Source organism: Pan paniscus, chromosome 2 (genome assembly GCF_029289425.2).
Source record: "Pan paniscus chromosome 2, NHGRI_mPanPan1-v2.0_pri, whole genome shotgun sequence".
Taxonomy (NCBI): domain Eukaryota; kingdom Metazoa; phylum Chordata; class Mammalia; order Primates; family Hominidae; genus Pan; species Pan paniscus.
In genome coordinates, this window is record NC_085926.1 from 57,796,857 (window position 1) to 57,814,843 (window position 17,987).

General features: G+C 38.0%; 1 protein-coding gene across 42 annotated transcripts in view; it reads left to right on the forward strand.

Annotated features, from left to right (window-relative positions):
- The window catches only part of SLMAP (sarcolemma associated protein), a 175,287-nt gene that overhangs the window by 73,284 nt on the left and 84,016 nt on the right, over window positions 1–17,987 (forward strand). For 26 of the 42 annotated variants that reach the window (XM_008964035.4, XM_063602464.1, XM_003811632.6 and 23 more), the window contains 2 exons: window positions 4,354–4,501; window positions 14,274–14,346. In XM_008964035.4, coding sequence (XP_008962283.1) covers window positions 4,354–4,501; window positions 14,274–14,346 — 221 coding nt within the window. Of the gene's footprint in view, window positions 1–4,353; window positions 4,508–14,273; window positions 14,347–17,987 lie in introns of all 42 variants that reach the window. The other 16 variants (XM_008964034.4, XM_034956723.3, XM_008964039.4 and 13 more) reach the window with 1 other exon arrangement.

Sequence of the window (17,987 nt, forward strand, 5' to 3'; positions counted from 1 at the left end):
GGTGGTGATTCAAGGAGATTAAAAATTTTTGTTGCAGTATCTGCTATCTACCTCGAATCCATTCTGCATTCATATCTTAAGAACTCCCCTATATGGACTTAGAGTTTGTGGCCCCTGGCCTGTGGTGTGTCTACTATATTTGTGCTTTGTTCTGAAGCTTTAGTTCAAATGTTATTAATCTGTTGGTGTTTGGATATTGCAAAACCTATCAATGTAGAAAGAGTTAAAAAGAATCAGTGTATCATTATAATGGAAATGAAAATATTTACAGATTGTAGCAAAGTTGAAAGTGATGCAAAATGTATGTATTTATGGAATGAATTCATCTACAGCAGGAACTTTCTGAAGGTCAAAGAGCAAATTGTGCAACCTGTGAAGTGCTGTTCCTGTGTCATTGAAGTTAATCAGCAAGAGACAAGGAAAAGTGACTGATGAGACAGGGGTAAACCTTTCAATTCAAGGATCACCATCAATGCCTGATTGTTGGGAACTTAAAGTTTATTCAGGGAAAGCAAGGAGTTGATCAAAGAATTAAAACCTTAAAACAATGAAAGTGCTGCTGTTGAACTTTCACCTTAAGCCACACAGGGTTTTTAAATTCAGAGCTCCTTACTCACCTGCTCAACATCAAAGTGAATGTCTGGTGGCTAATGCAAATACTAGAGCTGCTAGGACATTCCTTAGGCTACTGGGAAAGAAAGATAGTTAAGACTTCAACAGATTCTTTATTTCTTTTTTAATGTGGTCAAAACTTCTTTTAAGAGGAGGGAATAAAAGCCTGATAGAAGAAGGTTTATCAGCATAGAGGAGAAGGATATTTCTGGTTTGAATTTGACAAAGGATCAAGTAATATATCTACTTGCTGGAAATGTACCCAGGGACTATAAGCATACTCCCTTTCTAGGCCCTTGCAAACAGTTTAACATTTATTTATTTATGAGACAGAGTCTCACTCTGTTGCCCAGGCTGAAGTGTGCAGTGGCACGATCTTAGCTCACAGCAACCTCTGCCACCTAGATTCAAGCAATTCTCCTGTCTCAGCCCCTCACTGCCGCCGAGTAGCTGGGATAACAGGCGTGCACCACCATGCCCAGCTAATTTTTTGTGTTTTTAGTAGAGAGGGGGTTTCACCATGTTGGCCAGGGTGGTCTCAAACTCCTGACCTCAGGTGATCCACCCGCTTTGGCCTCCCAAAGTGCTGGGATTACAAACGTAGGCCATCATGCCCAGCCTAGTTTAACATTTTTATACCTTAGAAACCTAACCTGATAGTAAATAGAATAACTTCTATACATAATGTAGACTGATTAATGGTAAATTGTTTTACAGGAGGTACAGAATCTTTTTTTTTATATATCAATCTTTCAAAACAGCCAAGGGCAAAAGGTTAAATTATATAAATGAAAATATTTCTGTAGAGAACTAAACTAATGTGCTGTAGCTGTATACAAGTACAGAGAACCGTTAGGGGGATGAATAGAAGTTAGTGTAACTGAAAAGGATGCAGAAGGAAAAGAGTGGGAGTGATTGAGTTGTGAGGGAACCAGGACCAGATCCTGTAGGGCTACAATGGTAAGGACTTTGGATTTTATTCTAAGGTGTTTGAAAGCCATTAGCAGGTTGAAAGCAGAAGAAGAATGAGCAACTAATATAAATTATATGTTCAAGCTGAACGGAGGCCAAAGGTACCATGGTATGCTTTGGACGGTAATATAGACATGTCAGAATGAAAAGAACCTGGGTTGATATTGATGTAAGAAAAAAAATTTTTTTTGAGACAGGAGTTCATGCTGTTGCTCAGGCTGGAGTATAGTGGCATGATTATGGCTCACTGCAGCCTCAACCTCCCAGGGCTCAAGCCATCCTCCCAGCTCAACCTCCCGAGTAGTTGGGACTACAGGCCTGCACCACCATGCCCAGCTGATTTTTTGTATTTTTTTGTAGGGATGGGGTCTCACTTTGTTGCCCAGGCTGGTCTTGAACTCCTGGGCTCAAGTGATTCTCCCACCTTGGCCTCCCGAAGTGCTGAGATTACAGACATGAGCCACTGTGTCTGGGCCCTGATGTAAAACCTTTTAAATTTGAAAATATGTTGTGGTTTTAGAGTTATATAGAAGCTACAAACATGAGGTGTTGATATACATACATATGTTGTATATATATGTACATATATTTCTTTTTGTTTTTCAACAGTGTTGTTAAACAGTAATGAACCTTTTTTCATGTATTCTTTATTTTTGTTCTGTTCCATTTTATGTTTTTTTTAAAATGCTAGTTGCAACTCACTAAATTGGCTTAGTAACCCACTAATGTATCAGAACTTGAAGTTTGAAAACCACTGTAAATATCATATAATCCCCTTATTTAACTTGCCCAGGCACATATTACTAAAAATAACCTGACCAGAATCCAGACATTACCACATTTCCCAAGAATATATTTATTTAAAAAAAAACTCTCTTATACAATGTAACATTAAGTTCCAGTGTAGAAAAAAATTTGAGGGTAAATATTCCTACTTGAAAGTATTGTCTGTCCTTATCTCCCTGGGTGAAATGTTAAGTCCTGTAAGTTTCAAATGTATTTAAAATATCAACACAATTTTCTAATTAATGGTCTGTAATTAGATATACAAACTGCTAATCAAAGTAACAGTTGGTCTATTTTGAATTATAAACAGAGAATAAGTCATTTATAGACAGCCTAGTGGCCTTTATATTGTCAGCTACCAATTAATGAAATGAAATGTAATTTGAACATTTTCTGCAGATTGCTTCTTAGTCTTTAGTTGTATTTAATTTTGGAAGAGAGCTGTGGGAGGGGTGAAGGATAAATGAAACATAAAGGTTGTGTCCCCTGTGAAGTAATGAGGAAAAATGGCCCTTTTAATTTTCTTATTTGAACTCTTGCTTCTGTGTTCCCCAGTTCTGTGACTTTTGAAAGATACTTAATATACCTGCATCTCACTTTTTTCCTTTATAAATGAAAGTAATAATATCTTTTTTTGTTTGTTTGTTTGTTTTTGAGATGGAGTCTCGCTCTGTTGTCCAGGCTGGAGTGCAGGGGCACGATCTTGGCTCACTGCAACCTCTGCCTCCCGGGTTCAGGTGATTCTCCTGCCTCAGCCTCCCAAGTAGCTGGGATTACAGGCACGTGCCACCACACCACCATACACCACCATGTTGGCGAGGCTGGTCTCGAACCTCTGACCTCAAGTGATCTGCCCGCCTCAGCCTCCCAAAGTTCTGGGATTACAGGCGTGAGCCACCACACCTGGCCTAAAATAGTAATATCTTTATCATAGCTTTAATGTTAAATGAGGGCCTGATGGCAAAAGTATATTTTGATATATAGTGTATTAGGTGTCTTTTTACCTTTCTTCCTTAGGAAGAAATTCAGCGAAAATGTGTTACTAAAATAAGTAGGGCTGAAGAGTGTGGAAAAATCGAAAAAGAAAGGTACACCTTTTTTTACAGGTGGTTCTCTTCCTAGTAAGTCTATTGTGTGTGATCCCAGTTGTGCTGAAATTTTTAAGGATTTGTAAGTGATAAATAGGTAGGCTTCTTGTGCCTCCTGCTATCCTTTCTGTTTTTAAAGAGGGAGGGTTACCCAAGTGATGAGAAGCAAATTTGGACAACCATCACCACTAATTTTAGAATATTTTCATCACCTCAGAAAGAAACCTTATACCCATCCCATTCCTACCTGCCACTTCAGCCTTTTGTAAGCACTCATGTACTTTTTGTCTGTATAGCTTTGCCTATTCTGGATGTTTCATATAAAATGAATCATTATAATACATCGGTCTTTTGTGACTGACTTCTTTTACTTCACATAATGTTTTAAACGTTCATTCATGTTATAGCATGTTATCAATACTTCACCCCTTTATTGCCAAATAATATTCAGTTATATGAATGTCTACCACATTTGTTTATTCATTTATCAGTTGATGGATAGTTGGATTATTTTCCCTTTTTGGCTATTATGAATAATGCCAACATTCGTGTAGAAGTTTTTATGAGAACGTGTTTTTAGTTCTCTTGGATGTATACCTAGGAGTGGAATTGCTGGGTTGTATACTAACTTTATGTTTAACATTTTGAGGACCTGACAAACTCTTTTTCCAAAGAGGTTGTACTGTTTTATGTAGCTGAATTTTAAATCACCTAGTTTTCAGATTCTAATTTCATATATATTAAAGGAGAACCTTAGCTGAAATGAGTGGTTTGAATTAATAGGGGAAAAATTCACGTGCAATGGTTGGCAAAGCTGGAAGCATTTTTTTAAAAAGTACATTTGGAATTATTACTATTAATATTTGGCCCTTTTTTGTTTTTGTTTTTTTTGCAGTTTTATCTTCAAGACACTAAAAGTAGTAATGGTACTTTTATAAATAGCCAGAGATTGAGTCGAGGCTCTGAAGAAAGTCCACCATGTGAAATTCTTTCCGGTGACATTATCCAGTTTGGAGTAGACGTGACAGAGAATACACGGAAAGGTACGGGTATGGATCACTTTTTTTATTACTTGTCTTTTAAAGGTTATTTAATTTTTTATTCTCTTACTTGACATGAAACATTACATGCTTGTGAAAGCGATTTAAATACAGCATTATATACAGTGAAAAGTTAAAAGTCTCATACTTTCCGTATTGCTCTTCTAAAATTTTAAATTCTGAAGTGTTATTTAGTAATTTATATTCTTCATCACAGTCAGGGACCAGTCAGCTGCAATGACAGCATACCCCACCAAGACAAGCTTAAATCACAGGATATTTATTATTGATGATGAGACTTAATGAGAGATCTGGAGGCAGATAGGTTCATTTGTTCAGTTGACTCAATGAGATCATCAGGGATCCAGGGTCTTACTGTCTTCCTGTTCTACTGTCTTAAACATTTTAGTTTCTCATGCTTTTGGTTGTTGCTTCATGGTCATAAGATGATGGCTGCAAGCCCCAGCCATCATTTTCCTCACACCAGTATCCTAGGCAAAAAGGATGAGGCGGGGATAAAATGCCTTCTTGTGTGGCTCTCTTCTTATGTTGAAAGAACAATCTTTTGCAGAATCCTCCCAGCAGATTTCTCCTTAGGTCTCACTGGCCACATGGGTAGATCGCATACATAGTTACCTGCAGATACAAAGAAGTCTGGTGAAGTTACTTAATCTCGTGAAAGGGAGCAAGAAGATCTATTATTGACATAGATCAGTTTTGATTTATTCCTTCAGGTTGTGTGTACATTGTTACCCCAAACAAAATTAGAGCTCTCTTAGCAAGAAAGAAGATGGAAAGGTAGTAGAGGTAGGCAGCTAATAGTAGCTATCACAAGTATAAAATAAAATTTAATGTCTCACGATTTTTGAAATTGAAAGTTCTTTAGCTAAATAAATGTAGATTGATCTTTGTTTTTACAATTCAGAAGCTTCCTGCCTCTACCTAGTTCACTGTCTTCTTTATGACCATGAAATTATATAGCTAAATCATAAAACTAAATGGATAAAAACCATAAGTGTTTAGTTCCACTTCATTAGTTTAATATGGATAGTGCAACCATTTGGCAAGTTTTTCCTTTCATTTGTCTGAACATACTCTGATCTGGTGATACTGGTCAGAATTTTGCATAGTAGAGATGGTGATGGTGGTGATGATGATAATGCTGATGATGCTGGTGTGTGTGTGTTCATATGCATATTTATGCATATACTTTCACTGGTATTGCAACAGCAGTATTATTTTTAATGGGTTTTTTTTGGCCTCCTCAGAAAGTTAGGTTTTGATATTTGAATTTGGGCAGGGCCAACATCTTAGGAATTTCCATTTACAATTGTAAACCAAAAAAGAAAGGTTTGTATTTTGGTAAAGAATATTGACACTTCTTACTAAGAGAATTCAACTTTTATATGACCATACTGGGAACAGCTGCATTAGACACTCCTATATCTGCTGTTGCCATATCACACCTACAAGTCATTCAGCAAACAGTAAACCGAGCTCATTAAATGGAACCCCGACTGCGAGTAACCCATAGAGAAAAAGAGAATTTGATTACATTGTCTTTCTCTCCAAGGAATGTCTGTTTTCTTGGCTTGCATTTCCTAAAGGGAATTATTAGGTGTTGATTGATAAAAAGGATGAGGTAATGAAATACATTTAGAGAATACTTAGGTAAGATAAGCAGGACTTCTTGGAGCTTTTAATATGCTAACATATATGCAGATTTCCAAGGAGGTGGCCATTATAGAATGCAACTCTTTCCAAACTCCTTTCCACTGTTTTTTCCCATCTATCTGTGAGGGTCTATCTGTGAGGGATACTCTTTAGAAAATGCTATAGAAAGCTAAGAAGATGACCCTGAGATTCAAGGTTCCTCTTAGTATAATCTTATTTTAGTAACATTAGTTTTTTTTTTTTTTTTTTTTTTTTTTGAGACGGAGTCTCACTCTGTTGCCAGGCTGGAGTGCAGTGGCACCATCTCCAGTCACTGCAACCTGTCTCCCGGGCTCAAGTGATTCTCCTGCCTCAGCCTCTCGAGTAGCTGGGACTACAGGTGCATGCCACCATGCCCAGCTAATTTTTGTATTTCTAGTAGAGACGGGGTTTCACCATGTTGGCCAGGATGGTCTCGTTCTCTTGACCTCGTGATCTGCCCATCTCAGCCTCCCAAAGTGCTGGGATTACAGGCTAAGCCATCACGCCTGGCCAGTAACATTAGATTTTTACAGTCTTCTGGGAAATTTGATTTATCTTTTATGCTAACTTTAAGGAGATTAGATTTTTTAAAAAAAACTTGCATCATTTAAAATGTTGTTTCTTTTGGTACTTACTGGCTTCAAAAAGTTGACTTATGTTAAGCACGGGCTCTTGGGATACAGCTGTGTCACCAGTTGAGTACTACCTGTTTAAGGACATACCAGAAAAAAAGTATTGATTTTTATCCTATGCTAAACAGTGCTGTGATAACTTTTGTATCACTTGGAGAATGCTCCTGAAATTATGCAACACTACTAGATAACCCCTGCATCAAAGAGGAAATCAAAAGGGAAATTTCACACTGTATTGAAAAGAGAGGAGACTTTTATGCCAAAATACAGTAAGTCTTTTAGTCAGATAAAATTAATAATCTTAAATTCCATTCATGTTAAAGAAGAAAGACAATTAAGAAATCTGACACTAATCAGAAGAAATTAGAAAACGAATAAGTAAAAGAATCTGAAAAGGAGAAATAAAAGCAGAAATTAATGAAACAAAAAATTCTACAAGGGATAAACAAACCCAAATGCTGGTTCTTTTATTAATAAAAAGAAAACAAACAGTGAACAAGGTAATTAATAAACCGTAATGCATTAAGTTAAAAATACTAGCGAAAATATACAAGATGAGAAATGAGAAAGGAGAAATAAAACACAAATACAGGATATACTACAAGAATAATAAGAGAATCTTATATGGCTATCTATGGCAAAGAGAAAAGAAAAAATTAGAGTAAATTGATGTTTTCCTAGCAAAATTATCTCAAGAAGTGGAAAAAATTGATTAATTGATTGTTTTTGAAAGAGACTAAAAAGTTATTAAAGATTCACCTTTGAAAAGACACCAGAAACAGAGGGATTTACAGCTGAATTTGATCTTATTTTAAAAAACAGATAAACCCTGTGTTATTTAAGTAATTCCAAACATAAAGATGGAAAGCTTTCAGAATCCTTTAAAGAACCTAGCATATCATTAATGTGAAAATCTGATAAAGATATAGATACAAAAAAGAAAACTATAATTAATTTTATTTATAACAATAGATGAAAAATTTCAATTAAGATACTAGGCCAGGGCTTGGCATAGTGGCTCATGCCTGTAATCCTAGCACTTTGGGAGTCTGAGGCAGGTGGATTGCTTGAGCCAAGTAGGTTGATACCAGCCTGGGCAACATGGTGAAACCCCATCTCTACCAAAAATGCAAGAATCAGCTGGGCGTGGTGGTGCACGCCTGTAGTCCCAGCTACTCGGGAGACTGAAGTGGGAGGATGGCTTGAGCCTGGGAGGCAGAGATTGCAGTGAGCCATGACCGCACCACTGCACTCCAGCCTGAGCAACAGAGCCAGACCCTGTCTCAAAAAAAAAAAAAAAAAAAATGCTATTAGGCCAGACACAGTGGCTCCCACCTGTAATCCCAGCACTTTGGGAGGCTGAAGTAGGAGGAGCCCTTGAGCCCAGGAGTTCAAACCAGCCTGGGCAACATAGGGAGACACTGTCTCTACCCGCTCCCCTGCCCCCAAATTTTTTTTAATTAGCTGTGGGCATGGCAGCTTGCACTTGTCTCAGCTACTCCAGAGGCTGAGGTGGGAGGATCGCTTCACTTGAGCCCAGGAAGTTGAGGCTGCAGTGAGCCCTGTTCATGCCATTGCACTCCAGCCTTGTCTCTAAAAACAAAAGATATTAACAAATTAAATTCAGAAATAAAGCTAGAATAAACAACAAAGTAGGATTTATTCCAGAAATGCCAAGATGAGTCAGTATCAGGCAGTCTATCAACATAATCCACAGACTAAAGTAGAAAGACCATGTAACTGTATAATCAGTAGTTGTGTCGCTGAATAACCAGAGATACTGAAAAGGCATTTGATCAAATTTAGAAGTTACCCCTAATAAAAATTCTAAATAAATAGGATGAAAAGAAAACTAAGTAAAATAAAAATGTTAAGTAAAATAGAATAAAAAATAGCAAAATACTATACAGCTATGAAAATGTATGGACTAAATTTGCATATATAAACAAGATAAATCTCAAACTTTATCTCAAGCAAACTGTCGAAGGATTTGTATAGTGTAACCATTTACAGAAAGCATGAATGCCTGCAAAACAATACTATATAGTGCTTTTGAATACACTTATAATAAAGTACATTTGTATACATGTGAATGATAAATAGGACTTATGAAAGGATGTTTTTGGCATCAGTGTGTATCATACTAAAAACAATGGAAGCATAATTTTAAAACTCCCCATTTGACAGGTATTAAAAAGAAAAATTATATTAATTGCAGGGATTTCTATAAGATATAATGTTGAGTAAAGAAAGAATCAGTTGTTTTTAATAATTTCATTATTTAAAATAGTCTCACCAATCCCTATAAATACCTATATGTTAGACATATATATCTCTAGATCTTTAATGTGAGTCATCCAGGAGTGTGGGTGGGAGGGAAGAAGGAATAGAGGAGAAGAGGGAGCCAAATTAAAAGGGAGAGGTTACTAGAACTACAATTAAAAAATCACCCAGTATGTAGGACATTTATGTATTTATATAAACTAATTTGTGTATATGTTAAAAATTTTCAGAAAAAGAATATGTATAATACGTAAGATTGTATGTGTGTGTATCAGGATTTTGTTAAAAAGGTAACATGAGCCTAATGCCACTGAACATATCGGTTCATATTAGTGTCATTTCTGTTCTTAGCAATCCAAAACAATCTGTTTTTTAAATTTTTTTAATTTATAGAGATGGGGCCTCACTGTGTTACCCAGGCTGGTCTCGAACTCCTGGCCTCAAGTGATCCTCCTGCCTCAGTCTCCCAAAGTGGTGGGATTAAAGGCTTGAGCCACTGGACCCCACCAACAATCTGATTTTGATGTTTGGCATTCTTTGTGTATGGCTTCAAGGAGAAAACTCAATGGTCAGGCATGTACACATAAGCTGCTCTATACTGATAAAATATTATTGTAAACAAAGAGCTGACATTCTAATAGATTTTTTAAAAGAAAGGAAGAAAGTGAGAAAGCCAAGGTTTACCAACCTAACCACTGGCCACTCCTCTTTTCCTGGACCCACAAACTGCTTAAAGAATGAGTTTTCTGGGTCACACATTATTACAGTAACCCTCTCTTGCAAAGCTTGGGGCCAGTTAGTTCTGTGAACACATGTAACTTCAGTCAGCTTATTACTTCAGGCCTTCATCACCAATATCTTTTTCTTAGTTAAGCTCCTGTGAACAAAGGGCCTATAAAGAGCAAAGTCAATGGTGTATCTTCCTTTGGCATTGTGCTTCAACTGCACTGAATTACTTTTACTCCCCCTAATAGACATGGCCTTCAAGCCCTTGCACATGCTTTTTCCTATGCCTAGAAACCTTTCTTGATCCTCAGGGCTGGACAAGGTGCCCACTCCATGCCCCTGTTGTACCCTGTACTCATCCCTTTTATGTGTTTACTGCCCTCACTAAACTGTAAGCTGTGCAACTATAGGAAGTGTGTCTGTCTTCACTGTAGAATCTCCACACACAACCTGGAACATATTGGTTGAGTAAATTTGAGAATGTCCCATTAATCTTCATCTATCTTTTGTTTGTTTGTTTGTTTGTTTTTTGAGACAAGGTCTCACTCTGTTGGCCAGGCTGGAGTGCAGTGGCACGATTTCGGTTCACTGCGAGCTCTGCCTCCTGGGTTCTTGCCATTCTCCTGCCTCAGCCTCCCTAGTAGCTGGGACTACAGGCACCCACGACCACGTCCGGCTAATTTTTTTGTATTTTTAGTAGAGACAGGGTTTCACTGTGTTAACCAGGATGGTCTCTCTCTCCTGACCTCGTGATCTGCCTACCTCGGCCTCCCAAAGTACTGGGATTACAGGCGTGAGCCACTGTGCCTGGCCCCTAAATCTCTTTTAAACCAAGCATTTCCCAAACTCATCAGACCCTCAGATCCTTTTTTGTAACACTTGCTAGCATTTTGGGAAATGCTGCTATGTGTAGTTGATTAATATAAGTATTAGAACAAAATATTTTCATCAGGTTGCTTTAATTACTTGCCTGTTGCAAATCAAAAGGATAACATGTCTATGCATGTGTGTATCTGGTTGTCATGAGAATCACATTAAAGGCATCGTTGACTGGACTAAATTATGAGCTTAGTCAGACGTGGGTTATTTTTGTTTTTGTTTTTTAAATTGCCTTCAACTGTGCAGCAACTCTGTACTGCCCAGTCGATATAGCCCTTGGTTCATCTCATAGATTTGCGCATCAGCTCATTTGCTGAACTTTCAGGGTAATGTGTCTGAACAACAGAATTACTGATGTTGTATATCACAGGTTGTCACCTCTGGAACTAGTTTTATTCTATAACTTGTTCTACCTATTTTTCTTTTTTAAAAAAACAACTTTCTACCAAATTAAAGTGTAGGTATTGCTGGATCTTCATGTTGTATTATGCTCCTGTATTTATTATAGGCTATTTATAGTGAATGTCTTGAGGAGCCATCCTCTAGAAACTCATTTATCATAAGAGAGAGAAATCTATCTCTTCTGTCTTTTGCCTGGGAAAGGAGAAAGCTAGGTGGTTCCTACAAATAGAGATGAACCCTAATGTCTTAAAAGTAAGAAACATCTTTGCACAGGAGTAATGGGAGCTATAAAATACTAAGCAGGCATGTTCCTCAACATCTTCAGTAAAATGCTTTCTGTACCAGATGACTCTGCTAAGTACACAGGTTTTTAAACTGAGAAGCAGATAATCCTTGATGCCCTCAAAGAGTTGAATCTAATTGGTGAGACAACAGTTTCTGTAAATCGTAAATATTCACAATGCAATGTGCTTAATGTTTTAAGAAATAGATATAGGAGGCTCTGGGGACATCTTACCCAGATACTGAGCTTTGGTGAAGGAATTAGAAAATCTGAGCCTGGAGACTAAGTAGCACATGGTCATGCAGGCGAGAGGATAAAAACATTGCTTACAGAAGGGACAGCCTGTGTAAAAGGCATGGGGCTGTGAAAGGTAAAGTGCTTGGAGATCGCAGGTAGCTTGGCTTTGTATAGGATATCCTTCGTAGCAGGATAGAGGATGAGGTCAGACAGGAATGAAGAAGCCCAGTGGTTCATGGCCATGGTTATTGTGCTGGGCAGAGTTTAGAAGACTGCCAATAGATGGTTCTGTTTTTTATTGTTGTTTGTTTGTTTGTGTTTTTGAGACAGGGTCTTGCCCAGCTGGAGTGCAGTGGTGTGATCATGGGTCACTGTAGCCTCGAACTCCCAGGCTCAAGCGATCTCCCAGCCTTAGCCTCCTGAGTAGCTGGGTACAGGTGTGCACCACCCCCACCCTGCTAATTTTAAAATTTTTTGTAGAGAGTGGGTCTCACTATGTTGCCCAAGCTGAACTCAAGTGATCCCCCCACCTCAGCCTCCCACAGCACTGGGATTAGGGGTGTGAGCCACTGTGCCCTGCCAATAGATCGTTCTTGATCTGTGTTAGCACTTTTTATATAATCAATTGGTAATGAAAATCAATACTGAATGCATGGTGTTAAATTCCTTAATTTTAATGTGCATTTCCAGATGACAGTCATATTACTTCATGTTTATAATATCATCTTGATGATTTGTCGGCCTGATCATTTAATATCCCCAAATGCATTAGCTCTATTTTTTTTTTTTTTTTTTTTTGAGATGGAGTCTCGCTCTGTCACCCAGGCTGGAGTGCAGTGGCATGGTCTCGGCTCACTGCAACTTTCGCCTCCCAGGTTCAAGCAGTTCTGCTGGCCTCAGCCTCCCGAGTAGCTGGGATTGCAGGCACCTGCCACCACACCGGCTATTTCTTTTTTTTTCTGGGATGGAGTCTCACTCTGTCGCCCAGGCTGGAGTGCAGTGGCGCGATCTTGGCTCACTGCAACCTCTGCCTCCCAGGCTCAAGCGATTCTCCCACCTCAGCCTCCTGAGTAGCTGGGATTACAGGCACCAACCATCATGTTGAGCAGGCTGGTCTTGAACTCCTGACCTCAGGTGATCTGCCTCGGCCTCCCAAGGTGCTAGGATTACAGGCGTAAGCCACCATGCCTGGCCTAATTTTTGTATTTTTAGTAGAGGGGTTTTGCCATGTTGGCCAGGCTGGTCTCGAACTCCTGACCTCAGGTGATCTGCCCACCTCAGCCTACCAGAATGCTGGGATTATAGGCGTAAGCCACTGTGCCCAGCCTAAGTTTTATATTTTTAGTAGAGGGGTTTTGCCATGTTGGCCAGTCTGGTCTCAAACTCCTGACCTCAGGTGATCCACCTGCCTCGGCCTCCCAAAGTGCTGGGATTACAGGCGTGAGCCACTGAGCCCGGCCTAATTTTTGTGTTTTTAGTAGAGAGGTTTCACCATGTTGGCCAGGCTGGTCTCAAACTCCTGACCTCAGGTGATCCATCCACTGTGGCCTCCCAAAGTACCGGGATTACAGGCGTGAGCCACCATGCCCGGCCAACATTAGCTCTATTCTTAAAATTCAGTTTTGTTGAGATATAATTTACGTATAACACAATTTTACATGTACAATTCAGTGAGTTTTGACAAATATATATGGTCTCATAACCACCACTCCCCTAATCGTGATGTAGTGTATTCTCATCAGCCTGCATTAGTTTTTAATCAGAGCTTAGTGAAATAAATAATTCTTTGAACTCTGGAAAATGTAATACAGTATTTGAAGAATAAAGAGAAATAAAAAACCATCAACCTTCAAGCCAGAAAACAATTTTTTAAAATTAAACCCACATATAGAGAAACTCTGTACAAGTGCTACTTTCAGGAGTTTTGTCTCTTAAAATCTTCAATAGGAAAAGGAGGAAGTAAGATGCAACAGTGAGAAGCTGTCTACAAAGGGACTGTACTGATGTCATTTTGGGGGTGGAGGAAGAAACAACTATCAAGAAAACAAAACAAAATTTTAAATATTGAAATGGAAACATGAGACACTAGCAAACAATTCTGATACTTAATAGCAGAGAATTGTCGAAGCAGTTTCACTTGTCTGAGGTCTTGGTTTTCTCACCCATAAAATGGGGGATTGAGTGGCATTTCTCAACTGTATTATGCAGAACTTTAGAGTTTTGTGAGGTGTGGTTAGGTGTGTAATAGGTTGGGGAAAGGAAGATTTGGAATAAGAACTATATTTTAAATTTGGGAATAGTCAGACCTTATGTTTGATACTGGCAGATGGGGAAAAGTGTATTTCCCCCTCACAATTTTATTTCCATATATTCAACTGACTTTTTATTGACTATTATTACAGAATTGGAGATTAAGACACTTTTCAAAATGATTCTATCCTTATTTCTACCTTGAAATTGTGATTCATTATGGACAAGATGAGTTTCTCCAGGGTAATAATGTCATTAAACCACTAGCTTTATTTTCTTTCTGAGAAATTGTTACTTTTAAGAATAAACTATGTTTACATATGAGAGGTGTGAAGTTTTATATTTTTAAACAATTATTTCATCCATATTATTTGTTTGTTTCAACCAGTTACCCATGGGTGTATTGTTTCCACAATAAAACTTTTTCTACCAGATGGTATGGAAGCCCGGCTCCGCTCAGAGTGAGTATAATTTAGTACTGTGAAGTTTTTGTGAAGTTTAGTACTGTAAAGAATTTAGTAATAATATTCTAGGTGATGGTGTACTGCTAATACCTGCTTCAGGACTATTTAAATAATGTTAGAAAATTGATTAGTACTTTTTGGAATATAATACACTTCAGTTTAAATTGCTTTTTTGCTTTAGTTACAATTCTAGTAAATAATAATGTATCAAAGGCAAAGATTATTTTGTTTCCAAATTTAATTTATATTTTGATGGATAATTAGTTGTTTTTCACAATGTTTCAAGTATATAAGTTACTGGTAAGTGATAGCTTCATTCCTTTTTATTTTCATTTAATATAGGACTTCTTAAACTGTGATCACTTCTGGTATTAATGCCAGTGTCACAATCTTACAAGACCTTGAGGATACCAATATAGTTGGTAGCTTATTTTGGTGGGAGGTTTTTGAAGATTTTTCCAATGTCCTATTTACTTTTTGTATGAAGGAGTGTAAAGGTCATTTAAAGGCCGACATTTGAAAGGGAAAATTACCCATAAAATCTAGATTTTTAAAAGCATATGTAAGTACATTTTGATCTTGGGGTTTTCAGAGATTATTATTATGAAGTGTTGAAGGGAGTTGAGCAATCTTTAAACTTAACATTTTTTATTTGTGGGAAAAGCCTTGAATATGCTAGAAGCTTGTTTTTATACCCAACATAATATTTTCCTGTCTTTCAAAAACAGAGACAGTGACCTGAGGGTAGGAGGTTAAGAGAAGCAATAAATTGAAGGAAAAGTAGAGCATTGAATAGGAAAGTGAGAAGGAAAGATTAAGCAGAGCGAGGCCCTCCCATTACTGTCTGTGCTTTCAGTAGAATCATTTATTTTATGCTTCTTAGAAGTCACATACTTTTCCTTGTTTGTTTACTTTTCAAGATATCTGAAGCAAAATAGCATAGGTTTTAAAACATTTTAATTCTTTTTTTCCTTTTTTTTTGTCCTTGGCATATGAAGTAATATCATAAATTTAAAACATTAATGTGTTTTCTATTTGCGATTACAGCTTAATTATTAAAATTAAAATAAACTTTCGGAAGTTTAATATAACTTAGCTTTTAAGAGTCAAGAATTAAGGTTTTAGAAATGAGTAACTATTAATCAACTAATGATATATTGCTTCTTAAAGACCTTGATGTTTGTATTTGATAATGAGATTTTTCTTTCATGCAGTTTGAAAACTTTGAACAGTTACGTAAGGAATCATCTGTGTTCTCAGGTTCCATCTAGTAGAACTTGTAAATTTTTTCAAAGTCAGTTGGAATGTGTTGTGTCTCTATCCTTTGTGTTTCTCTAATTCTTTTCATCTTTGCCCATTTTCTTATTGTTTGGCTTTTCTTATATGGTTAAATACTAGTATCACTTAAATTTTTGCTGCCAATGTAGTTATACATAATCTAACTTTCTGGAGAAGATGAATTTTGAACAAGCAATTCTCCAGAGCTGGAGGAAGATCAGAATGGCCTTTAGAGTTGGGTAGTCCAGTTTAAAGTCTGACTCCACTTGTTCTGTGACTTGATCAGGCAACATTTTTCTCATTTGAAATATGAAGATGATGATAGTACCTATTTAACAGGAATTTTATGAGAATTAAACAAGATTTAGTACTTAAAGAACTTGGCATAGTACTTGGCATATAATAAGCACATAATAAACATTAGCTGTTTCTATTACTGTAAACTAATTTTTAAAAGCATTAAGATGCTTTTGGGTATGCCAGAAAGCCTAGAGTTTAAGTTCCATTGTGTACATAGCATTTATTGCTTTTAAGAACTTCAGAAGATAGTACTCAACAAGCTGACTTTTTTCCTTCCTTAATTTTTATTACACTGCACAAATAATTTTCCTTTTGTTTTGTTTTCTTTTTTCTTTCTTTCTTTTCCCTTTTTTTTTTTTTTTTTTTTGACAGCCTGGTTCTGTTGCCTAGGCTGGAGTGTAGTAATCTCGGCTCGCTGCAACTCCACCTCCCGGGTTCAAGCAATTCTTGTGCCTCAGCCTCCTGAGCAGCTGGGACTACAGGTGCACACCACCACGCCCAGCTAATTTTTTGTACTTTTAGTAGAGATGGGTTTTACCATGTTGCCCAGGCTGCTCTTGAACTCCCGAGCACAGGCAGTCCACCCACCTTGGTCTCCCAAAGTGCTGGGATTATAGGCCTGAGCCACCACGCCTGGCCAATAATTTTCTGATGATAAGAAACAGAGAGGCCCAGCCAATAATTGCCTGCCTGCCTGCCTGCCTGCCTGCCTGCCTGCCTGCCTGCCTTCCTTCCTTCCTTCCTTCCTTCCTTCCTTCCTTCCTTCCCTTTCTTTCTTTTTCTTTCTTTCTTTCTCTCTTTCTTTCTCTCCCTTTCTCTCTCTTTCTTTCTTTCTTTTCTTTCTTTTTTTTTTTTTTTTGAGACAGAATCTCACTTTTGTCAACCAGGCTGGAGTGCGGTGGGATGATTTCGGCTCACTGCAGCCTCCACCTCCCAGGTTTAAGTGATTCTCCTACCTCAACCTCCCAAGTAGCTGGGATTACAGGTGCATACCACCATGCCCAGCTAATTTTTGTGTTTTCAGTAGAGATGGGGTTTCACTATATTGGCCGGGCTACCTCAAACTCCTGACCTCAGGTGATCTGCTCCCCTCAGCCTCCCAAAGTGCTGGGATTACAGGCATGAGCCACTGCACCTGGGCCAACCATTTTCTAATGATTAGAAACAGAGAGGCCTGGCGCAGGTGGCTCGTGCCTGTAATCCCAGCACTTTGGCACTGTGAGGCGGACAGATTGCCTGAGCTCAGGAGTTTGAGACTAGCCTGGGCAACAGGGCAAAACCCCGTCTCTACTAAAAATACAAAAAATTAGCCGGGCGTGGTGGTGAGCGCCTGTAGTCCCAGCTACTCAGGAGACTGAGACACGAGAACAGCTTGAACCCCGGAGGCAGAAGTTGCAGTGAGCCAAAATCAGACCACTTCACTTCAGGCTGGGTGACAGAGCGAGACTCTGTCTCCACACAAAAAAATTTTTTAAATTAAAAAAAAAAAATTGCATATAATCCCACCACTCTAACACTAAGTAACTATTTTCATTTTCCACATTTCCTTGTTATGGTTTGTATATGCATATGAACTTTATTCATACTTCAGAATATACTTATATCCAGGGTAGTTTTTGTAAAATACAGATGTATATCACTTATGGAATGTGTTGCCGGATTTTTAGCCATTTGTTTATTAATGGGATTGTTATGAGAAGATTTTATACTTGGGTCACTAAGAAAGGTGAATTAAAAAAAAATCCCTATTATACCATTTGTTTCTATTTAGACTTTTTTTTTTTTTTTTTTTTTGGAGATGGAGTCTTGCTCAGTTGCCCAGGCTGTAGTGCAGTGGTGTGATCTTGGCTCACTGCAACCTCCGCCTCCCAGGTTCAAGTGATTCTCCTGCCTCAGCCTCCCAGGTAGCTGGGATTACAGGTGCCCTCCACTACACCCGGCTAGTTTTTGTATTTTTAGTAGAAACAGGTTTCACCATGTTGGCCAGGCTGTTCCCAAACTCCTAACCTCAAATCATCTGGCATTTAGACATTCTTAAGTTCATTTCACTATATGTGCAT